The sequence below is a fragment of the Metopolophium dirhodum genome, chromosome 1, assembly GCF_019925205.1.
Source record: "Metopolophium dirhodum isolate CAU chromosome 1, ASM1992520v1, whole genome shotgun sequence".
Lineage (NCBI taxonomy): Eukaryota > Metazoa > Arthropoda > Insecta > Hemiptera > Aphididae > Metopolophium > Metopolophium dirhodum.
This window is the reverse complement of record NC_083560.1, coordinates 91784409-91811043: the sequence shown is the minus strand read 5'-3', so window position 1 is coordinate 91811043 and position 26635 is coordinate 91784409. Positions and strand designations below refer to the sequence as shown.

The window sequence follows — 26635 nt, the reverse complement described above, 5'->3', positions numbered from 1 at the left end:
GTTATATATCATTTCTGATAGTAAAAACCGCGCGGAATCGAATTTCGTGGTCAGATTTGGCCAAAACGTACTATTTCCAGTGCATATTTGATCATTAAGTTTCATGATTTCTGCATAACGCACCATTTTCATTGCTAAAATCGTTTCAAAAAGAACTATTTCCAAATTACATCAAAACGTACTACTTTCCATGCTATTTAGTGTAAACTTAATAATTATTGAATCAAAACGTACTATTTCCTAAATTATGTGCAAAACGTACTATTTCCAGATTGAAGCAAAACGTTATATTTCCCATGTTAAAATGTAGCTATACTAAATCAATTATTTGCAAAACGTACTATTTCCAAGTGTAAAAGATGTTGTTGACATTTCAATTTTAATATTGTTTTTGCTTTAATTATTTAATGGTGATATAATATAGGACTCCGTTATTTTATTTTATTTACTAGTTGGTGCAACTGATAAATTCAGTATTCGTTTTGGCGCGGAATGTTTAATCACAAACTTTTCGCTCCAAAAGTGTCTATGATATTATGATTATTATCATTACTATGATTACTATGATTACTATCATGGTATTATGATAATATACTTCACCTACTATGCGAGACGCGAGTAGGTACATACACAGTAAAGTTCATTGTTTTAATTACCAATACTTTTATGTACAATATTAATGTCTTATTTGCAACAACTCAACTAAAATGTTCAACTCGAGAACCATTAAAATATTAATATGGTATGTGGTCAAACTAAAAACACAGAAGAAATGGATTATAATGAATCTATTCAAAAAGTGTCAAGGTGATTAGAGGTATGAAAAATTGAATTTATTGGTTTACAACTTTACTTATAGAAGACTTTCAATTATATTGTTAAATCATTAAATAGTAGATAAATACTATATTATGCCTTTTTATTACTATGATACCTAATAATTTATAGGAATACCTATTTCAAGAAATAAAATAATTTTAAAATATTTTAATTATTTTTTTAAATTTATTTCATGGTAGATACATAGGTAGATATTATGTAAAATAAATGGAAAAATAGATAAATTCATATTAAATGTATATTGGCTATTACTCCAAATACTTTAATTTGAATAATAAAATTTGTATGATTATGGACTTCATTTTTAATGAATATAAAATAAGGTTTTATTATTTATAAAGATAATACAAAACATTGTAGCAATTTAACAGTAAAAAAAAAGTATAGAGCAGTGGTTCTCAATCTTTTTTGTACCGCGACCCAAATTTCCCCCGAAAAATCGCTCACGACCCACGTGGTTTAACTTATCAAAAATTAGTTATAAAAACAAAATTTGTTTATTACTATTGTATTGAGTATTTATTATTTTATAGGTTTATAATCAATATATTTTTCAAAAAAATGTATGTACTTTTAATAATGATGTGTCTTAATACCCGTCGTAATAAATAAATATACGACCAATTATTATTAATTACCCACGTAATTTTTGGTACTATATTACTAGAATAATATAAGTAAATTTAATAACATAATAATATATTAAATTAGTATATTTAATATTAATTTAACATACATTTCTTGAAATCTATATAATTAAAAAAATATGTCACGACCCAACAAAAATTGACTGACGACCCAACAGTGAGTCGCGACCCACAGTTTGAGAAACGCTGGTATAGAGTATTTATTTTTTCACGAAATGGTTGATTATAAAAAATAAAATTCTGTGTTGTTAAACAAATAATACAAAATAATAATATGTCTACCTATCTTTATTCGTTAAATTATGTCAAAATGTACTATTTCCATTGAATTTTGACAAAACGAACTAAGTGGTGGAAATAGTACATTTTGCCACGATTCACTTTAAAAAATGATGTTTAAATTTACTAAAACTTAAATTTAAATATAAACAAATATCGTAAGTAAGTTCAGTTTTTTTTTATGAATTTTTTGAATATTTTAGATTTTTACTATGACTTTCTGATAAGCTACGATAGAAAATCAATGTTTCTGGAAAAAGCAAAAAATGGAAATAGTACGTTTTGCATTGTCGCCCCTCAATTATAAAAAGTAGGTCAGCGCATTTCGGTGGTGGATGTTTGTCCATCATCCCTTCGGGCCTCAGACAGAATAGTGTAATTTTACTGTATTCGATTTGAATGCAATGATTGCATTAGATAAAAACCGATTCTGAGCGGACGAGGGAATCTTTTTAATTTAATTTTATTCGTTTCTATGGTGATGAACAAAGCGTTTTAAGAACAGCTTAAGAACGATTTATATAAATAGGTAATTTATATAATTATAATTATAATTTATAATGAGGAAATATCATAAAAATGAAAATAATATAAAAGAAAAGAAAAAGCTCATAAGTCGCTCAAATGTTTTGAAAATTTTACCATGTCTAGGTAAGGCTAATATAAGTAAACAACCCAAATTTCAAGTTTTTACGAATTTTTCTTACCGAATTACAACACCCAAAATTAAAATGTCTATAAAAAGCTCAAAAATAGCTAAAATTGTCCGAACTTTAAACCATAAGAAACAAAATCCAAAACACAACAAAAAATATCTCTTGTCATTTTTAATTTTAAGCAATATTTCTGGTAGAAAACGTCGTCCGTAGTTATTTAATATTATAAAATCGTGAAATCGTACGTTTTTTCTCCTTCAACCGCTTTTATTTCGAGTAGCGTTTCGAAAATCGAAAAATGACCTCTCTAAAGTACCAGCTCAAGAACATTACCTTTCAGAAAAGATGCTATACTTGATACTTTTGAGCAAGTTTAGAGGGAGAAAAAGAGTTTACAGAATAAAAAAGAAATACACATCATTGTAAAACCATTACAAGTCTAAAAAAATTGACTTTTTGACTTGGCTTTAACTTTTTATTTCTTAGATTCTGAGTAAAACAATGTGTGTTTTTTATTTTTTATTTTTATTTTTGAGTCCGTCATTATCGTTTGGGGCGGTGAAACTGCTTCGATTTTCTTGAACAAATCTTATTCAATGGGAAAGTGAATAAAGTTGGTGCATTCGGGAGGCCAAAATTTAAAATTCCAAATAGTTTTTAAAAGCGCCGGGAAAAAAAACATAAAAATAAAGGGAAAACTGGAACTTTTACGCAAAATTGGTTTTTGACAAAATCAATTTTGGTTTTTGGCGCAAATCTAAAACAAATGACCGTAGATACTTGAAATTTTCGCTGAAGATTTATAATAGCATTTGCTATACACAATAAAATATTAAAAATATTTTGATTTGTTTTGACTGTTAAAAGACATTTACAGTTTCTAATATTTTAGTTATTTTTTCTATGAATGTGAATAAAATTTTATTTGTTAGGTAAAAAAGCATGAAAATTGAATACAGGGCTCTTAATATATTGTTACAATGACATATGAAAAATATTAAAAATCCATAGTCACAATTTTTTTTTGTAAGCATTTAAAGTTTGAATTTTGACAAAAAGCGTAAAAATCACGAAATTGTGCAAATTATTCTGAGTTAGAAATTTCTAAAAATTTTCTTTTAAACCTAAGATTTTAAAATTTAATAAAGATTCTTTATAAGGTTATCTACTTTTATCAAAAAAAAAAAAATGTCTACAAGCAAATCAAATTAAACTTTTATGAGCGTTAGAAGTTCATATTTTTACAATATTGGATATTCGCTTGATTTCTCGTGTTTTTTATGAGCGTTAGAAGTTCATATTTTTTGCAATATTGGATATTCGCTTGATTTCTCGTGTAACGTTTTGTTATTTTGTTGTAATTCGAAAATGAATAACTGTACATGAAAATTTTACCGAATGTTTATTTTTTCATTGTCTATAGGTACACCATAAAATTTTGACAATATATTGACTGTTTTTGAGTTGTTTTCAGACATTGTCAGTTTTCAATTTTTTTTAGTTGTTTTCTAAAATTTATTGAGGAAAAAAGCGTGAAAATGTAATACAAGGCTCCTGATATATTGTTACAAAAACAGTATAAAAATATTAAAAATACATAGGCACAATTTTTTTTTAAAATGCATTTAAGGTTGGAATTTTTACAAAATGTATCAAATTTAAAATTTAATAATTATTTTGTAGTTAAAATTTATAAAATGTTCAACTTTTATAGCCATAAGGATTGAAAATTTAAAACAAAATTCCACGTAAATAGGTTATATTATATAAATTACTTTATTCACAATAATATCATCAAATATACTTAATAATATCATAAGCTGACTGACCGTCTTCGCTCAGAATCATTTTTCTTATACAATGATATTATATCATTGAATTTAAATTTAACACCATCCATTACAGTGACCCAGTTGTAACCTAATGAACAGCAGAGCGACACCCACTTGCCCACTTTTTTATATCATTGAATTCAAATTTAATACCATTGTATGGTGACTCTTTTAAAACCTACTGTACAGCAGAGCGACATCCACTTACCCACCTTTTTACCAATGTTAATTCTCACCGTTGCATACGCACAACACGTACCTCAATATCTGAATCTTCAATTGAAATGAATAGTCAATATGCAATATTTTATAGATAAATTTAAATTTAAAACTACTTATTAAATAGCAACAGTATAATATTCTATATAATATAATATTAACTAATGTGAATGCCCTCATCGTTTGAAAAATAGAAGTTTGTATCTTCACATGAGTATAAGACACTCTTTATTTGTTATAGTAAAATCATCTCAAGAATTTGAAAATATGGTTTAAGTCGGTATATTTAAAAATTCCAAAAATCCAAAAATTAAATTTTGAATAATTGTATTATTGAAAAATAAAATGAGTGAACTTACTTGGTGAATCATTCTGTATTGTACATTCAACATGATTACGATTTTACTAATCTTCTGTTGAACTATAATATTATAATTTAAATAATTTAATACTTTGAAGTCTGAGTATGTACAATACATAGTTTTATTCGAGCAAAATGTTTTGTTTTGAAATAACAGGCATTGGTGATTAGTTTTATATTAATTATATTTAGATAAACTCTGCAATTTTGTATTGTAAGACAAGATCTAGACGTGATGTTAAATACAAGGTTCATGTTCTACGTTTTAATATTTTATCTAGAATAAATAATTAAAAAAATATTGATTTTGATTTATGTGGCTAATAGTTTTTTTCTTTTTTATCAGCACTAAACGATTTTGGAAACGCTATCAAAACATTATACTGAACTTGGCTCATAATCATTGGTTTCATATTTCGCTACCGTTACCTTCTAGATTGATATTCGTTAAGCCGATTTAATAGAATACATTCTAAAAAGTATAATTATTAGTTCATATAATCATATACCTACGACTTAACACTTCAATTATGATTTTAGAACTGACACAATTAATATGATAGGCATAATTGCACTTTCTTTTGATAATAGGTATCATTTAAATATAATATTTGGTTTTCAATAGTTAAAAAATATTTTGAAGGACGTAAAAGAAATTAAAATGAAATCGTCCAAAACAAAAAAAAAACCGACAAGTTCACTGAATACAATTTTAATTTTTAATTTTTTAATTTATTAATATTTAATAAAATTTTATATTTGTATATCTATTAATAATAAACTCGTCCATTCCCTTGAAAAACTTAAGTATATGATTTTAGAGTATTTACAACTCTGCCTTAAAATAATAAATAATAATTGACCAATTACTAAAATACATTTCACAAACGCTTTTATTGTGATCTCCATTCATTTTTTATTTCAAATAAAAGTGTAAACTTTTTCACTTGAGCAGATTAAAAATACAATTCTTAACAAAGTATAGGCTCTGCACATGATTGCACGAGTATTCATTTCGCAAATACAAAATAATTGTACTTATTATTTTAAAAACTCTGAAGTAGGTATCAATAAATCATCGTACTCTGCTCTAAGCTTGATTCACTATTATATGATTTTTATAGAACGTTTTCGAATATGCAAAAAAATATTAATTATACGGAATTATCCTATAATTTAAAATTCTAGTACTTAATTCAATAATTATTCCCAAACCAACTATTTGTTTTCTAACAAATTAATAATCATCAACATTCGTAAATTGCAACTAATTTCACTATAGTAAAAGTATCAAAATTAAAACGCTTGTAATAATACAAATAACATTTGATTAACCTTCAAAAACCCGTTTAAATCATTGAGATAAAAATTGCTGATTTAATCAATCAAAGACTAATACTCACAAAATAAACGTATTGAAAACGTTTTTATATCATTTTTGAATCGTGTAGGTATATAAATATAATAATGTATACCTAGTTAAAAATGTTAATAATAATTATCAGGTATTTTGGTAGGTACTTATAAATTATAAACAAGCTTGAATTCAATTTTGTTTTTAAAATTAAACGGATAAGTACTATTCTGAAAACACAAAAACTACCAACCACTAGTACCTACTTAACATCGATAATAATATATTAATATGTAGTTTTTAAATAATTCTATGCAGGTATTATTATCTTCTTAGCGCCCAAAATTAGTTCACAGATTATGTAATTATTATGTAATTTACACCACGAAAAAAAATAGCTTTAATGGCGACGGTATGGAATTCGATACGTTTTAAATGCTGCACTGTGCCACTGTCTGCCTTGTTAAGAATACTTTCTTTCAAAAGTATTTGAATTTAAATAAAAATACCGTTTAAAATTATTCAATATTCTTTGGAAATATCTTATTTTATTAGTTCAATTAATTCAATATTAAAATATGTAACGTTAATCACAAATAGATACTTAAACTTATTTATTAATATTTAAATAAAAAAGTTAATACATACATACTAGGTTCAAGAATTTCAGTCGTCACATATTATAATAATATAGTTATTAGTTAATCATGATTCATGTATGATACCCAAGTATTTGAATAGGTACTTAACAAGATTCAGACTACAAGAAGTTATGAGGTATACATTTCACAGCTTAAATTAAACTAAATCACATAATATCATTGTCATTGTATGAAATCGAATAAATAAACATTCTGATTCCTCTTCTTAATACTCAATAAGTACAATAAGCAGTACATAAATTAACAGTATATATTTTATGGTATACGTCTGTAAAACACAGCCAATAGTGTTCCTAAACTAAAAACAATAACTCAAAGTCCTATAGTACCTATAGTATACGTACCAACGCCATGTATAATATGTTAAGGTGAAAGTCGACATTTGATGAATATAATATGTATAAAACTAATTATATAACTATATAAATATGAAATGAAAATCTCTGTACAGTGTACAGGCTAAACTCTGGAACTACTTCTCAGATCTTCTTGATTTTTTTTTAAACAAAAGAGTATTTCACGGAGAAGGTTTCTATGAAAGAAAATTTTAGGAAAATCCACTGAAAAAGTAGGAAATTTGGATGTCAAAAATACAACAGTGGCGCCATGTGTCCAGAAAAAATAAACTAAATAAAAAAATAAAAATTTAGTTTATTGTTACAGATTAAAATAGTGTATAATATTATATTTTACTTGCTATTGGTTGCTATTGGTTAATTGGCCATGTTTGTTGATTTGTATTATTATCTTTTGTCAATATATATCCAGATTTCCTACTTTTCCGGTGGATTTTTCTAAAATTTTCTTTCATAGAAACCTTCTCCGTAAAATACTCTTTTGTTTAAAAAAAAATTCAAGAAGATCTGATAAGTAGTTCCAGATATAATATAATATTATATAATATATATATTTAACTAATTATTAAAATATATATAAAACTCGTTGGTTTTCGTTTATGGTATTCAAAATGTTCCTATATTGAAACTGAAAATGAATTCAAATTCATAATATTATATTATGTCAACATTATAATGGTTTAGAGTTTAAACACATTAAGTAAACAAATCGATTTTAAAAATTGAAAAAAATATATTAATTATCTAATTAAAAATTTTAATTCAATAATAGCCAACATATATGTTTATAATATTAGTATGGTTCATTGCTAGGTAATAAGTTTTATTTGTTGATATTTAAAAGCTATATAGAACTACTAGCTGATCCCACGCGCTTCGTTACCCGTTAAATGTACAAACTTTTATATGACTTAAACTTTCTTCAATGCGTTATTTAATATTCGGTGTATGATGATGTTCTAGATTTATCTTAACTTTTCTGTTGCCGGAATAAAAATTCTGATTCGCAGCAGTATATTATCAGGTAGGCAATCTACCTGCCGTAGATCGCGGACCCCGTGCTGTTTGTACGCAAGTGTATGACTTAACTCTAAAGTATCAAACTTATACCATGTTTGTCGTTTTTACTTGGTATAAGTAAATTTAACCCTTTTTAAAAAAGTATAAAGTAAAAAAGTAACCTGTTTAAAAAACTAATTTTTATTCAACCCATTTTTTTAAATTAACTATTAAAAACATTAAAAAATCCAGCCTCTTTAAATAGGTTTAACCCTTTTAAAATGTTTCTGAATGTAAGCATTTTAATTTTAACCCTTTTTAAAAAAATAACCTTTTAAAAAGTAAGCGAGTAAAAAAAAATTAACTCTTTTAAGAATTAATTTTTTTAATTAACCCTTTTTTAAAGAATATTCAAAATATTATAATTATTATTATTATTATTTATATATGTAAAAGACTAGCTATTCCTGCGCACTTCGTTGTCCGTAAAAAATGACTACTCTTAAAAAATTGTGATTGTTCAACTCCTTTTTGGTGTAGCTCACTGTAGTAATTGCATATCAGCCACCCTGGTAGGCAATGTTAAAAATTCGATTTGATGCATGCTTGTACCTGATCTGCCCGATTAACCAATGGCAACCAGTAATAAATAAATACTTTTATTAATTATTTCTTCTATAACCAATAGCGACCATATATATATATATATATACAAACATTCCACCATAAATCTCAAAATCCCTGTTTGAGCACTTCCCCGGGCTTCTATTAATTTGTAGTAGCGTGGTGTTATTTAGCCTATAGCTTTCCTCAATGAATGGGCTATCCAACAAAAAAATAATTTTTCAATTTGAACCAGTAGTCTTGAGTATAACGCTTTCAAACAAACTCTACAGCTTTAAATATTAGTATAGATTATAGATCAAATCTACATAATCAAAATTGAAAGGTAACAATATTATAAAATCGTAAATAATATACAAATTATGTAAAAGTGGTATTTAAAATTAACATTAAAATCGAAAAAAAAAATAAACTAAACACATATAATACGATATTGTGCAAAAATATAAATACCTATCATAAAAATATAATATGAATATGACAATAAATAATTTATAATTCAAATCAGAAAAATGTAATATGGATAATCGAAATTAAATCGTGCGTGTGAGTGTAAGGTGCACTTGTGGACATGTTGAGTTTTGAAGAGAATCATCGATAAAAAGATCGAATTTTTACGGTATCTTGCATATTATATTTATTGGCTTTATGCAGCTCAGCAGAAGTGAAAAATGTAGACAACTTATTCATAATAAAATTCTTGGAAAAAAAATTATTTTGCATATTAGCGAAAATATTAAGCCAATATTTAATATTTAAGAATATACTGTAGATTAAAAATAAATATTATGAACTGTTTATAAAGAAATCATTTTTGTTATTTTATCGAAGTGTAATTATTTCGTATTAGAGTAAAATATGTTTTTAATTTAAAAATGAGAAACGATAGAAATTGTTAAATGTAACTTGTTTGTGATTAAATTGTTTAAATGAGATTGAATTTAAGTAATTTACCAAAGAAAAGTTGTGCAATAGTTATTTGTTGGTTTCATTATCTATTTATTTTGTTTTTTTTTAAAATTGTATTTAACTATTAAATAAGAATTGACTATTTCAAATGATTATATTAAAGTTTAAACATATTATTACGCGATGCGCAATTTATAATAAAAGGTAAATATAAATATTATACATTTATAAAGTTTAATGTAAACAACCTATAATATATTTCTTATATTGTAACTGGTTTACAGAATTTTAAATTTGATATTTGATGTAAAAGACAAGCATATTTTACCAGATTGACAATATTTTAAAGTTTGTTAAACCATATTGAAATCGTGTGTTAAACTTTTAAGAACCTAAAAATCCGGTCTTTAGACTAATAATATTATGCCTATGTATGATAATATATACCTACAGCCAACTCGCTGGTTAATTTGTGAATTTCGATCACTCAGTTAATGTACAATGCACACTTGCCGATGTGGACGTTTTGAAGAGAATTGTCGGTAAACCGAAAATCCAATACTTGTCGAATTCTTCACAAAATCAGGTCATGGGCAAGGGTAAGATCGAACAACATTGTATTATACTATAACGCACACGTCCTATACAAGCTTACATAGTCACATAATACTATAAAAGACTAATTACTAGTAAAAAAAAAAAAAAAGTTATAAAAACGCACAACGCGAGGACAATGGAAAAAAAATGAAGTAGGTAAATATAATAATTATAATTCTCAATCTCGATTGTATGCATTTGTTTTAGAATATAGGTATATTGAGGGAAAAAAATACGTCAATTCAAATGCTCTGTCAAATTAAATTATTTAAAATTGACTGTATATCATACCTATAATATATAGTATACATAAATCTTCACGCACTTGTTCTGTATGGCTGAATACCTGTTGGCTGATATATAGCCGCAGTTAGTGATATAATAATAATAATTGTAATGCATTAAAATACAAAAAAAATGCCTAAACATTTAATTTTATAGTATGAAAAAAAAATTCACTAAAAATGAAACGAGTTATGTACTAGGAAATTATTGTCTTAGAGCTCCAGCGTCATATTCAATGGTACATTGGTACCCTTCAGTGACTTATAATTATATTATATAATAATTATATAATATTATAGTCCATATAATTAAAATAATAATAATAATAATATCTAACTTTGCGCCTTGTGATTAGTGTCTAAAGATTAAATCTATAATATTTAAAACTGTTAAATTTCAATTAAATATGAAGGTGTTTTTATATATCGAATCTTTCGTCAATAACAAACAATATTTACGATGTATGATTGATGTTAAATCGAATAAAATTTGCCTGTGAAAAAAAAACGAGTATATTCCTACCCAATAGTATCGTGCTGCTCCGTGATTAAAAATGCAATATTTGTCCATGATTAATTTTGTCAAGCTTTATTTTTATTAATCATAAAATATATTGTTGTTACCCATAGCCAGGTACCTATTGAAACTAAACGTTTATATGTATTATTTATTGGAACATAATATATTATTATGAATTTCAAATAATGGATAATTTTATAATAATAACCACCTGTGCGTATTGACACTCCGGGGAACGAGATATGCGATGACCAGGCATAATATTATTATTATATTTTACGTATCCCAGTTGAATTCGATACTCACAATTTATTATATTATAATATAATAATAAGTGTATACCGGTACGCGTGTTATATTTGTCATTGTTCAGCGGTTGCAGCGCAGCGGTCAACTTTCGTTGTCTTGTTCAATGTCAAAGAGGCATTATACTATTCGTTTGATTTGATTTTTTTTTCAATTCTTCTCGAATTAATTTGTCTCAAGTATGTGTATAGTTAGGTAGAAATGTGCCAGTACAACTTGTATATAATATAAGTATAATTATTGTATAAACCATATTATGTGTCCACATTAATCAAACAGCGCCTAACAGTCAGTGGCCAATAAAAAAAAAACTTATAACAATTAAATTTGTATTGTTTGCACTAGAGATAACATTTATACTTATTGTATTACCAGATACATAAATATATAATAAATGAAATGAAAAAAACTATTTATTTATATAAATTTATTTTTAAGACTTAGTACATCTTACTTATAAATTATAATATAATATTATTATTATGTACATGTACAATCTAAAATGTTAATTCTTCTACGAGGTTTTTTTTATGAAGTGGTCAATATTTCTTTTTCTACATTGTCTCATTTGACAAAAATACGGCTGATTGGATGGGTCATGGCTCTTTGCACCCCCTCCTAGCTATGCCGCTGATCATTGATTAGAAATAGCCAACAGGTATACTAGTATTTATTGTAGGTCATTTTACCTTTATAATAATAAGAAGAATGACAATTATTATTATCAATTATTGACCTGAGCGTATTTAATTACCAAAATTAAAACTAGGTATGTTTACTTTGTACGGTGCAAACAAGTTTAAATATCACACTGTGCAGGCACGAAACAAACTCCATTGTCACTTAATATCGGTTACAAGGTCAACAATGCCATTCGAACGAGACTCCTGTGAAGAGATTTTATATTACGTAGGTATTTTTCTTAAATGAACCGAATTTAATATGATCGATAAAAGTGATAAAAAAATCACTATGAGGACGTCGTACCCGCCTAATAAATATATGTGTTGTCTACTTGTCTCCGTCTTACACTCTTACTAACACATACCAAAATTTACGTTTAGCAGTAATAGTTAGTTACACGAAATGTTGTAAATTACTTTAGTACAATATAGTACCCACTGCCTACCTATCGGCTATTAGTATTCAAATACTTATTGACTGTGCATTAAATATTTTTTCTTCAAATACTTTTTTCCCTACTTTCGATTTTAAATATTTCGAATTGCAGTAAAATGAATTAACTAAGCGACCATTATCGACATTTTATCATTTTAAAAAATATGCTACTGCTTAAATGACTGATACTAATGTTGTACAAACAATGTTTTGAAATGTATGTAACAAACATTTATGTGATATAATAATGATACATTGATACATACTATAATACCTTAAGTGTATGGAGAGACCCTGTCTTAGCTAAAAGTGGGTACACGCGAATCAGACAGGAAAAACAAAATAATATATAATTTATTAAAGGGGCTTTAGTAAATTACATAAAAAGAATTTTTTACAACACTGCGTACGAGCATATTTTTATGTAGGTACCTAAATTTGTTTGATCTCGACGATATCATCTATTTAGATAGAACATTAAACCACGATAATTATGTCGTATAGATATCATGTGGTTTACCACCTACCTACTATTATATGGCGTGTTTCCTTCGGTCCACGATTATAATATTATAGGTATTTCATAGCGATAAAATGCCAAAAAATGAGAGGGAATGCAAATTATTATAATTTAATCGTAATATATTTGGTCAGGAAGAGGTCCGCTGACGAGTTTTAAATGCTATAGGTACTCAATTAACCAAGAACTTATTATACAGACGTATACAATTAAAGAATTACCATTGTGATTTCCGCCATCGATGCTTATGTTCTCATACAACGATAGGTACTTATACCGATAAAAAGTTGTTTTTTTTTATCTAATTTAATTAACATAAATTATTTATTTCATTGAATATGAATATTTCTGGCTGTGATTATAATATGAACTATTTAAAACCACAACCGATACAAGTTATTTTTGTTTTCTAATAATTTACATACATTATTTAAATATTAATATTTCTGGCTATACCTAATCATAAGATAATTAACAGACCGCCCTCCCCCCTGGAGTATGGTACCTAATTATTATACCTTTATATGCCAGAGTGAGAGTGTTAACAGTGGATTTTTGTTTTTAATTATATAAATTTATAAAATACTATGATTTAAACGGATATTTCAATGATTTTATATAGTTTACTACTAACCGACACGCTTATATTTAATAATAGGGGCACAGCCCTGTATCGTGACAGTAAATTGAATGGTCTCTAACCAAACCGATCAGCGTTTGATACCGTCTTAGTGTAATATTGTCGCGTAATGATAGTAGGTACAATATTTTTTTTTTTGGTTTCGACATCGAATATCAATATTATATTATCGAAAATGAATTAATTGATACATTTTTTACATTCATAATAAAACTTTTTATACACTTATTATATATTATAATATATACTAATGTCTAATGGCATGGCAATACTTTGATATTGATAGGTTTTTGTGATTGTTCAACTCCTTTTGGGTATAACACGCTGTTGAAGCATTGTCTTTTTAAGTGTAAATTATATTATATTTTAATTTATAGCCAAAAACCTAACAATCTAATATTATTTTCTTGTAATTTAAATATATTATTATAACATAGGCTGATTGTCTCCACTCGGTATCGTTTTTCGTATACAATATTATTATATTATTGAATTCAAATTTAACACTAGTAATCTAACACATTAGAGTGGACCTATTTGTACATTGTACCTAATAGTGTTGTAACTTGTACTCACTGTACAGCGGTATCCACCATTTTTTTTGTTCAATATTATTATTTCATATATTCAAAATTGCAGAAAAAAATGATATTATCTTAGTAGTTAGTACTTACCTGATGATAAGACTTTAATATACCTTCGATATTATATTATAAGAATGAATTGATAGATAGGTACATTCATGATTCATGATTGTTGAGCGTGTCACGTGTGATTATTATTTTATTATGTTAACATAGTAAAAAACTCACACGGTACTTACAACACTTAATCAAATATAAGATTTTTTTATACGTTGATCATTCTATCTTTAATTGCAGTAGTTATAATAGCTATTTAGTTATAGTTGGTACCTAATAATTATACCTAATTACATTTTTCATAATTGTATAATATTTGTATGTTAAGCAACGATTCACGATTGTATAGTGGTTAATTTTTCTATTTAAAATTCGATGAATTTCCGATCAAACGGAACATTTGACCATTTAACACAAAAATATGATTTTTAGTAGATACCTACCTACCTATCTATATTTGTAAAAATAAAATAAATAAAATCCAGCTGCTTTAAATGATAAAAACTCTTAAAAGTTAGGTTCGGTTTTATTATTCCGAATTTCGATTAAATATTGTTTAAATGCGTTGGTCTAATGAATTATAAAAAATATATTTTTCATGTAGGTTACCTATATAGACACTATTAAATTAAATAATTAAAAGACTCTTTAATAATTATATTTCTTTACACTTTACATTTTATTATAACATAGACATCGGTCCTGTAAAATATTTAAAATTGTAATATATTATTATGTTCATGGTGTTTTAATTAATAACCTACCCTATAATAAATTATCTGGATCCATGACTGCAGTAGTATGTTTGTCCAATATTATATAATAAATAATATATAATACTATATGATTGATATGGTTAAGTGGTCTTTTTTTTTTTAAAGTGAATTTATATTTTATTTTGCATTAGAATTTTATTTTATTGTTAGCGTTTGCAACTTTTTGAATTAAAACTACCTTTTAAATAATATTTAATATTAAAATATACTTAAAAAAAAATAATCATAAATATAAAGTCCTAATACATGTGTGCAGTGTGCACTGTATATAATCATCAAATATTATTGAAAATTTAGCAATTTCAATTTTTTTTTTTTGTAAACTCGTATAATAGTAATTACTATTTTAGTATTTTAATTTTTAGTAGATACATATTATCATTAATTATAAATACTAGTATTATAAATAATAAATAATTAAATAATAGTATTTATAATCAGTACTATTATATAATAGGTATAATATACATTTTCATACTACCTATGTTTTTTTTTTAATTTATTTAAAATACTTTCGGCTACATGGGCCATTGGGTGTTAAAATATTTTAATTATCTAACTACAATTTATAATCCTTGACAGTTGTAGTTTATGTATGTATATAAATAATACACATAACATTATAATACTGCGGTGTAAAAGATGTAAAACAATATCAAATATTATTTTTATTTTTTTATTAATCTGACAGTACATACTTCAGCAACCATATAACTACGTGTCAAATTTTTATTAATTTACCGACAGATATTATATAGTATGCAATATTTTTTAGCAAGGCTGTGGGAATATCACAATTTTTTTCATCTAATTATATCGATCTTGAAATATGTATGAATACATAGTAAACAAAAGTGGCAAGTAGGTAACAACTCTGTTGTACAGTAGGTATATGTGTCGAGTTTACCTCGTCATTGAGTAGGTCACTGTAATGGATGTGTTAAATTTGAGTTCAATGATAAGTCATTGTATACGAAAAACGATTCTGAGTGGAGACGATCTGTCAGCATATTATATTATTATTATATCACAAAGTATAATATTCATTATTAATTATTATATTGTTATAATAGTATATTACTAACATTGTCACTTGCATTATAGTAATAATAATACGGTAGCCGTTTACGGTATAGACTGCGTGTCTAAATAGTTTAAAATTAATATTAATATTTGGTAAGTCCCTACGAATATTGTTGTATTACAACAAAATAACAGAAATCGTTATTCTTTATGTTTACCTATATAATATATGTATATCCTATAGGTATATTAAATTTCGTCAAATTTGAACTTTATGTCTATAAAAAAATTGTGATTTTATATTAACCTATTTTTAGGTATCAGTAAGAAAAACGTATGAGGAATCTTGTACTAAAACAAAATAAAAAATTTAGTGAAATAAAAAGAACAACTAACAAGTGGTCCGCAAACAGTACTTATAGAAAAGACGAATCCGTATCAAACAAACTAAGAATTGGCCATACAAAGCTAATCCACAGTTTTTAATGGCCAAAGAAGACCCTCCAATAGCACCACGTGCGCAACTAAATTCACCTAAAAATCACCATAAAATATATTTCGCAGATATTAAAGTGAAATAAAATAATTTACCTGAGCGCCTTTACCAAATCCTAGGACCCCAATCAGAAGCAACGAACAAAGGAATAACATTTTTAAAACATTCAGAATTATATTATAAACTAATATGATAATTGATTATACATTTAAAGAAATAAAAATTATAATTAAAACAAAATAGTAATAAAAATGTAAGCACGTGTATACGCTAATAACCTGTACTGTTGAAGTTCAAATAAATAAAAAAAAGTACTCAAAAATAAATTATTTTCAGTATTTCTGAAAATTTTACATTTTAATGCTGTACAAAGTACATAAAAGTGACACAATCTGGTCGTATAAGTCCCGATAGGTACCTTAGGTTATAATAATTTAACTCATATCAATAAAAATTTATAATGCTTATAAATACTCAACAATTTAATAATTTTTAATTGTGCTGTTACTTTTTAAAAAGATCGCAAGGAACCTCCAAAAAAAAATATTAAAATAAGCTCAACTGGGGATCGTTGTTAGATTCCAAAAATATAATAAAAAATATATATATATAATGTATTAATATTACCAAAGAATATTATTTTTAAGAAAAGTAAAAATACGTTTTTGTATAGTTGTATAATATAACATAATAATATAAATACCAATATTATATTTAAAAATATTTAGTGATATAATATTAATATATGTTCTGACCTAATCCTTAATTATTTGTATAATATTTAATGATATGTTAAAATACAAAAACACTAAGCCACAAAAAAAAATATTTTATTTTAATATAATATCCATAGTTTTAATTATTCCTCAAAATTGTGTGTTCTTCCCTCACAGCCACATTAAATTTAATATTTTAATAATTTAATCTTCACTGTAACGAAACTAAATTTTTACAAATGGCCTTTGTCGCCGATGTTAATTCGAGATCAATTAAAAAAATTTTTAATTTTATATTATAACAATATTATCTACTTACATGCTGCCACTCGGGACTTTCATATTAAATCCATCAAGTACTGTGAAATCTGGAGGATAAACCTTGCAAGCATTTTTCACTTCCACGGCATAATCAGTTTTTAGGTGCATTTTGTATCCAGATGTACGAATTACAACCAACGAATCACAACCTATGAGCTACAGAAAACTGTTTCAAATAACCTTAAGGTTACATTTGACAAACTATATAACTGATAGTTTCCATAAAAAAAATTGGTTTCAGTCACGGCCGTTTAGTTTTGAGATTTATATGTGGTAGGAATAATTGTGAATTTTTTTCATCCGTTTATTTGTAATAAATACTAATATTAAGTAATTATTTAGGTAAGTACTTAACTTATCATATCAGATAATTATACAGTGTTCTTAGGTAATAAATCATTATAATTTTTTTTAAAACATTTTAGTATTAGAATAGAATTGAAATAAAATATTATTATTACAATTGAATAATATAATACGGACAAAAATAAATAAGAACCCAATGAATGGTATCACTCCACTTTGGATATACATTAATATCCAAATTCCATTTAAATAACATGTAGCCGTGAACTTTATTGAAAATAACGGTTTGATTATAACTAAATATATTTAAGATATTTGACTTATAAGTTTCTAAAACATTTACTTGGTACTTATAAATTTTGTGAATCCCAGTTTTGCCATCAGCACAGTAGTTGATTCTTGAACTTTAATTTAGTTTGGTTTATCCAGATGATCCTATAGGTTAGGCTATATGGGAATACCCGATGTTTACAAGCTATTTTAAAATCATTACCAAGTCAAAATATTATACTTTCTTTATATTTCTACTATTTTTCTATTATATAAATATTTATACTACAGTGTAAGTACAAATTATTAAAATACACTTAATTAATTGAATAATACGGAGAAAAAGAATTAAAAACCAAAAAATGTTACCACTCCTGCTCGTTTGATGTACATTAATATTAAAATTCCGTTCAAACCCGTAAACTTTATAATGATTTAATTATAAGCACCTATAGACTATATTTAACTATGATAAGTCACTTATAAGTTCCTAAAACATTTACTTGGTGCTTGAAGTAAGTGAATCACAGTTTTGCAATCAATTTAGTACCTATTTGATTGTTCAACTTTAGCTTATCCTGTGGACTATACATTTGAGGAGCGGTCAAACGGTCGATCGCAAAGTCTATACCCCCCCCCCCCCCCCTTGTTAGAACTTATTATTATGTATACATTTAGAAGACACATTTACACACATATTTCAGATTAACTTGTTTATCTGAAATGGCATTTTTCAAATTGAAAGTATAAAAGCTAAATACCGAGCTACACATTCTGATGATTACATTTTAGAGCAGCGTCTACAGTGCTACACAGAATCTCTTTTTGTGTGTATTTTATAGTTTTGTATATTATATATTAGATACCTAATATTATTTTTTTTTAAGATTTATTTATCTTAGTTAGATACATCTGTTTCAAGAACATAATAACATTATCATAAAATTTAAACTTATACCTACCTACCACGATAAACACATAGGTAATTAAGATATTTTTGAATGATAGTTAGAAATTAATTAAACATAATATAATATTAATATGTATAGGTCACAAATAAGTTCTCAATTTATCATGGGTACCTGCAACAAAACTACCTAAAATTTATAGTTTATTTAAAATCGGTTTTGTAAATTCGCTTTTTCCGTTAACTGTATATACTATTTTGTTACATATTTTATTTATTTATTACATTTTTTTTAAAATACTTTATGCGTTGTATTCTTGTATCGAACTATCAAAGTATTAACAAACTTATTTTTAGTATTTATTTTATTTTGGTATTTTTTATAATTATTTAACTGTATGATATAGATAATAGACAGTATTTTTGTATCAACCCATTAAAATATGTCTTTCGTTTTATATTTTTAAAAATAAAAGAAAAAAGTTACAAAATATATTTTGAAATTTAATTATGAATTAATTAATAGATACACCTATATTCAATTTAAGGTGGTTCAGTATTTATTTTTAAATAAATTTTTTTTTTTTGTAATTAAATGAAAACAAGATTGTTTTAGATAATTAAAGTTATCAAGAGATCGGTTATTTCATAAATTAAATTAGGTAAAAAAAATATGTTCAATGTCATTATAAAATATTTTTTTAAAATCGTGTTAATTGCCTACGGATAGAAAAAACATACCTGTAGGTTATAGGTATCTATATTTAAATTGGTATTATAATACTGCATATAGTTTTATGACGTATATTTTAATAGCTATTTAATGTTAGTTGTATTATAAGAAATGCATTAATTTATTTTTGTCATTTTTGACATTTAAAAATACTTTTTTAATAGATTTTCCGCATAGCACAAGGGGAACATAAATAGTATTGTTGTTGTAGGTACCTATTTACTATTTATTTAATCAATACTATATATTATATAAACAATAAACATAACTCATAAAAGTAGTTATAAATTACATTAAAAAGTTAACGTCAAAACATAATAACTTATTCAGATATCACTTGTGTCCATTCTATTCTATACCAATGATCTGTCTGCCAAATGCATATTTATTATTAATATACCAAGTACCAAGAAATTATTTAACTATCTAGCAAAAAAGTTCATAGGACTTATAATTTTTCTGTCAAACTTTTGTCAATCTGAATTTCGGAAAACACCTATAATTTGTTACAGTTGAACGAAAATTATGACCGATGTGACGATCCAAAAAAACATAGAGGAATGTATAGCGGTTTTTACAATAGCAACTTGTGATATTTAAATTAATATTTTAGGGTAGTTTCTGGTAGCAAATTCGATCAAATTAGTAAATTCATATTTAATTGTTTCATTATTGAGGTTTTTGCCAGTTTTATAGAGAGAATTTTACATTTTTTATTTTAAGCAGTTTAATATTAAGTGAGAGGAAGACAGGAACATTTAGCGAGGGGAACTAAACATGAACATTTTTTGCAAGACGGAGACAACACATGCGGTATCACGTGCTTTTAATATTTAATATCATTAATATCGCTTATCCCGTAAAGACTATGATAATTTAAAAAAAAAAATTGCTAAACTAGACTAGGGGGAACTAAACAGCATTTGTTTTAATTTAAAACATTTAAAACTTTTAAATGTTTTAATTTAAAACTTTTAAAGATTAATTAAATATATACGTGTTACTTACTAGGCGTCCGGAACAGAAAAGATAGATCGTAACTAGACCTAAGAACGAAGAAGGTATTATCCCCTCCCTCCACGTTATCCCGTAATCGACAATAACACGAAATCGTCGATATCCCTCATATCAAATCAATTTCACCACGAATAGGGAAAATAAGACGGTTTATATCAGTATCATGGATGAAAAATATCATATCAATTTGGCTTAGAATAAACAACAAATTACATTTATCACTGGCCGCCGAATTTAAAAATATTTAAATTTTTAAGATATTATAATATTATACAAATACAATTTCATAACTGATCAAGGCTGTATCTGGGGGGAGTAAAAGGGGTCTGGACCCCCCTGAATTTTTATCAATTTGTCTTATTTTTATCAAAATATCAAAACACAAATTCAATAAAATTACAGTATACATGTTTTGGACCTTCCCCCCAGAAAAAAATTTCTGGATATGGCCTTGCAACTTAGTATAATATAATGACATAAATTTCCAATCATACAACTTTGAAAAATTATTTAAAAATAATTCGCACAACTGCCGGGCGATTCCAAGGTGTACGGTCAAACTCCAGCCGTCAGCTCAGTGCCTACAGTGGTGGCGCATATTATGAGTTCTTAATATTGTTTTAGTATCTCTACCGGCAGTTTTGTGGGGTTTCACTATTCACTGAATGATAATTATTATATTATTTGATAATAATTATATTTTATTTAATCTATATACCACGAGGTTTTGCCGTGTATCCGACATATATCATTTATAGTTTATTCAATTTATTTATATTATATTTCCAATATGAGCAAAAGGATAAAACTAAATCCTAAAGAAAATTTACCATCAGGAACAATAATTAAAGATGTTCATGATATTGAATGGGAAATTCAAGATATAATTGGTAGTGGAGGATTTGGGTATGTTTATTGTGGTAAGTTGTATTATTAATTATTATTATTTAATTGTAATAAACCATAAAAAACACCAATTTATTATATATTTTTGAGGAGCGAAACATAAATCAAAAACAAAAACAGATTATGCAATAAAGATGGTATGTTTTTTATAAGTTATTTCATATAGTTGTATTTATAAAATTATTTGTTCTTAATTGTGCTTCGATGATAGGAAAATATGGAAAGTGGACCATTGTTTGTAGAACGGATGTTTTATCTTAAAAACGTAAAAGAAGAAGGTATTTAAATGTTATTTTTTTATATCTACAATTTTATCACGAATAAAATGTCGTGGTATACCTACCAAAATGTGTCATTTTCAACTGTAATTACCAAAATGCACACTTATCTGCTCCATTTAAAGAAGAAGTGAACAGAGTTTAGATAAACCAAATAAATGTGTGAATTAATTATTTTATGTTTAGATGTTAAAAAATGGATAGCAATCAAAAAATTGAAAGAATTTCCTTTGCCAAAATTCTATGGATTTGGAAGCACCATTTACAATGATAACAAATATAGGTTTATAGTTATTGAAAAGTTTGATAAAGACTTGGAGGCATTTCTTCAAACTGTTTTAGATAGTTCACTACAAGGAACTGTCATTAATATAGTTCGACAAATTGTAAATAATAAATTCTATTTAATTATATTACATTAATTTTAACTTATTTTATTCATTTTTATTTTTAGATTGATGCCTTAGAGTTCATACATGAATGTGGATATGTTCATTGGGATATAAAATGTCAAAACATATTTATTGGTAAAAAACCGAAAAATAATCATGTGTATTTAGGAGATTTTGGTATGGTAACTAAATATAAGACTGAAGATCTTAAGCCAGATAAGAAATGTGCCAATAATGGTACATTGAATTATATATCTCTAGATGGCCACCAACGAGAGAACTCAGATAATGTTGAAAAGTAACTTCTTCACGAAAAATATTATTTAAACTTTAGTTACCTATATAATATAATATGCCTATACGATTTATACATAAGATTAATACTCAAGACATATTTATTCTGTATAAATATAGTACAAATGTATAATGGACATAATATATAGATATAATTACCTATACCTAAGGTTTTTATTTATAAAACAATCAATTTTATTCCAATTATTTTTACCATATTGAATGTATTTTGAATATTTGAAGTTTGAAATATTGTTAGGTATTTTCTACTACATTTGGTGCGCACAGTTAAGAAATAACGTAACTTTTAACTTAACTTAACTTAATTATTTTAAAATAACTTAACTTAATGAGTTAAAAAAAAACGTTAACTTGCCCAGCCTTGTAGATATGTATATAATATGTCTTAAACCTATACTGACATACCGCCTCCACTCAGAATCGTTTTTCTTATACCCCCTTAATATTTGAGTTAATAAACTTTTTAAAACTAGCAAATGATCTAGGGACGCTTCTTCTTCGATCCTTGAAGGTTTCATAACGATACGACTTATATTGAAGGATTTAGTGTTATAAGTGATATCAAATGTTTGTGGGATTTTAGAAAAGTTTAATTTTTTAAGTACGTTTTAGGAAATAAAAAATTTCTACGAATTTGCCAAAGGGGGGGGGGGGGTATTGGCTACATATTCATATTTTTAAAGGCGGTGGCAGAAATTAGTTTTTTGGTATTCCAAGCCTGTCCAACGGTCGAATCGATCTGAAAGTGTCACGAAATACTGCTAATGTTCACTTACAGTGGTTAAGGTAACAGCTATTGTGAACTGTTCAGCTACACACATAAGGAAAATTCAAATTTTCCAAAATAAAAATCACGATATGTTTAAACTTTTTTTCCAGGTGCTGTGGTTTTTATGAAAAACAATTTCTAAGAGCACTTAGTCGTATTACAAATGGTATTGATTACACGTCTATTGACTCGGTGTATACGCAACTGAAAAATGATTGCTGGCAGCAAGGTAATGTTTCATTATTCTACTTAAAATATGGTTATTTTTATTTTTTTTTTTTTTTACTGAAGGTACATTACACAGTGAGATTCCAAATGGGAAACAAGTGGTGAAGATAGCATACAGATTAAAAGATTACAACCTTATAATTGTTAAAAAGGAAAAAAATGACGTATTCAATAAAGTGTCGCTAAAAGTCAAACCAGAATTGCTACACTATGCATTAGATACACAATATAATTCTGATTTTAATTTATTGTAATAAAAATATTATTTAACTAGTTAATTCTTTGATTCTATTTATTTCTATTTAATTTTTAATTTTTTAATTTAATTTTTCTATTTTGATTCTATTTATTGAAAATACACGGTTATATGTTATTTATATAATCTTATATTTGTTAAAATTTTACACATTTAAACTTTATGTTGTTTATATTGAGAGGCTCTCTCTTCGTGTCTCTTTATCATTCTTCTTTGTGCGTCTCTTGACATATTTTGTGTTAAGTATATCGGTTGGAATATCCCCTCAGGGAATTGGCTTTTGTAAGGTTTTATTTCATTGCGTTGAAATAGAAGTTCGCTAATACCATATTTTGAGTATGGAAATAATATGTAGAACTGATCTCCTGCTATTGATTTTATGATTCCAGCAACATATGGCTCTCCTGGCTTTATTGAGCATAAAAAACTCTGAAAAGTTGCCATTTTCCATTTTAAGCTATATTATAATATTATACAAAAATATTTATTTAAATATTCATAATAATTACTCGCATAACATTGAACTGAAACGCTCACAATAGACAAGTAAACTCTATTCCAAATAAGATGAGACTTCGGCGGCCGAGTTGTGCGCATGGGCGTGGCTTTGTTCCCGTGGCAACGCCTAATGCACCGCCGTAGTGGGGACGGCGTCTGACCGTAGTGGAGAATCCACTTCTTTCTAAACGTTTGATTCGGTAATGTTTAATTTTGTCACCATAGCAAACTATAGTAAATGTACATAATATATATATATGAATGTAATAAAACAAAAAAAACAAAATCAAAATAGGTTTATCCGTTTAGGAGATACGATGCCACAGACAGATAACACTCACCAGACAAAAAGTAATCGTGTTTTGTACTTTCGAACTTGGTTACATAATTATAAGGAATATATCCTTCCCGTTTAGTAAATTTGCTCCTGGCTAGCCACCAATCTTGAGTATCATTCAGGATTTCCAAATGTTCTCCTCTCCTGAAGCTGAGGTCTTCGTTGTTGCGTGGGTCATAATCGTAAAGGGCTACAAATATTTTTGCCTGTGCGTTCGAAAGCACCACGTCAGGCAATGGCCTGCTCCTGACATGACGTATGTCTTCGTGGGGTGGCATATTCTGTATGGGTACATTGGGTACGCAACAACTGAGGCAGCTGCCCATCGTGAATATAAAAAAAAAAGTTACTATATATATAAAAGATAAAACGTATAAAGTAATTCGTATTTTGTAAAAAGGAGTAATCAGTAGCTATGTACCCAGACATCATTTTGTAATGATAATATTATAATAGTATTATAATAACGTTATACTAATATTATTCGTTGTTACAATGTTATAATAATATTATTAATCAAAAAATTGCTGTCTGGGTAGATGTTTTAGTTTCGCTCTCCAGTAAATTTTAATGAAATACAAATAGGTACTTTACAAACAACACTGGTTTTTCACATACATTTTTTAAATCCTTACCTTGAAGAGAATCAAATTTTAACTGTAAGGTTTCCAACTGTTCACTCGACGTTGAAGACATTGTATAATATTAATATATTGTCAATTATATAAAATATATTATAATATTAAATATTATATTATGACTGTTTATTTAAATAATTTAAAATATAATATTTAAATGTAATCAACCGATTATGTGATAAAGCAACTGCCGTGATAGTGTGATTCTGATAAAAATAGTGCTGATAAAAGGCGCTATCTCTAGACGCTCGTGAATCTAGTTGGTACTTTGTGATAACATTTATTATCACAAATATTGTAAATTTAATTTGAATGGAGGCAGAATTAAATTATATAATTTTGTTTCATAGATAATCTGATATGTTTAAAAGCAAAACCGAATTGTTTCATTTCACCTCGCAGTTCCAAGTCACCTCGATTGACGGTAGTTTTCAAAAGCGCCGTGAAAAACAAAAGGAAAATTAAGGAAAAACGGGAATTTTTACGCAAGATCGATTTTGGTTTTTGGTGTAACATTAAAACACATGACCGTAGATACATGACATTTTCACTGGTTGTTTATATTAGCATTTCCTATACACCATACAATTTTGAAAATATTTTTACTTTTTTTGAGCTGTTTACGGGCATTTACATTTTTCAATTTTTTTAGTTCCTTTTTTCTATAAATATCAATAAAGTTTTATCTGTTGGGCCAAAAAGTGTAAAAATTTAATACAAGACTCCTGATATATTTTTACAATAGCAGTTGAAAAATATTAAAAATACATAGGCACAGTTTTTTTTTATAAGCATTTAAAGATCAAATTTGGACAGAATTTATCAAAATCTCGAAAATTATCAATCATTGTAATTAATAAATTAAAGTACAAATCTTATGCATTAGAAGTTCAAACATTTTTATCTTCACACATGGAGCAACTTGAGACTTTGAGAGACACTCTCCACGTCTCCTTGTTTGTCACCGCCAAATAAAAGAAGACATTCTACTTAAACACGTCATAGTACGACGTATTATCTTTACCTTATTCATATTGGTACCTAATAAAAATAAGAAATAATAATTAAATCTTACCTTAAATGAGAAA

General features: G+C 26.3%; 2 protein-coding genes across 2 annotated transcripts in view; one reads left to right on the top strand and one right to left on the bottom strand.

Annotated features, from left to right (window-relative positions):
* LOC132936082 (ABC transporter G family member 23-like) overlaps positions 1-17878 on the bottom strand; it is a 70006-nt gene extending 52128 nt beyond the window's left edge. The window contains exon 1 of the mRNA XM_061002762.1: positions 17696-17878. Within this exon, the coding sequence (XP_060858745.1) occupies positions 17696-17805 (110 nt within the window). The 5' untranslated portion in view covers positions 17806-17878. The remainder of the gene's footprint in view (positions 1-17695) is intronic.
* A 3842-nt stretch (positions 17879-21720) lies between these two features.
* Positions 21721-24072, top strand: LOC132945501 (serine/threonine-protein kinase VRK1-like). The gene is made up of 7 exons (XM_061015276.1): positions 21721-21850; positions 21927-21973; positions 22048-22114; positions 22301-22500; positions 22569-22804; positions 23701-23819; positions 23882-24072. The coding sequence occupies exons 1-7, from the start codon at positions 21721-21723 to the stop codon at positions 24070-24072; spliced, it is 990 nt and encodes a 329-aa protein (XP_060871259.1).
* Positions 24073-26635: the final 2563 nt, after the last annotated feature.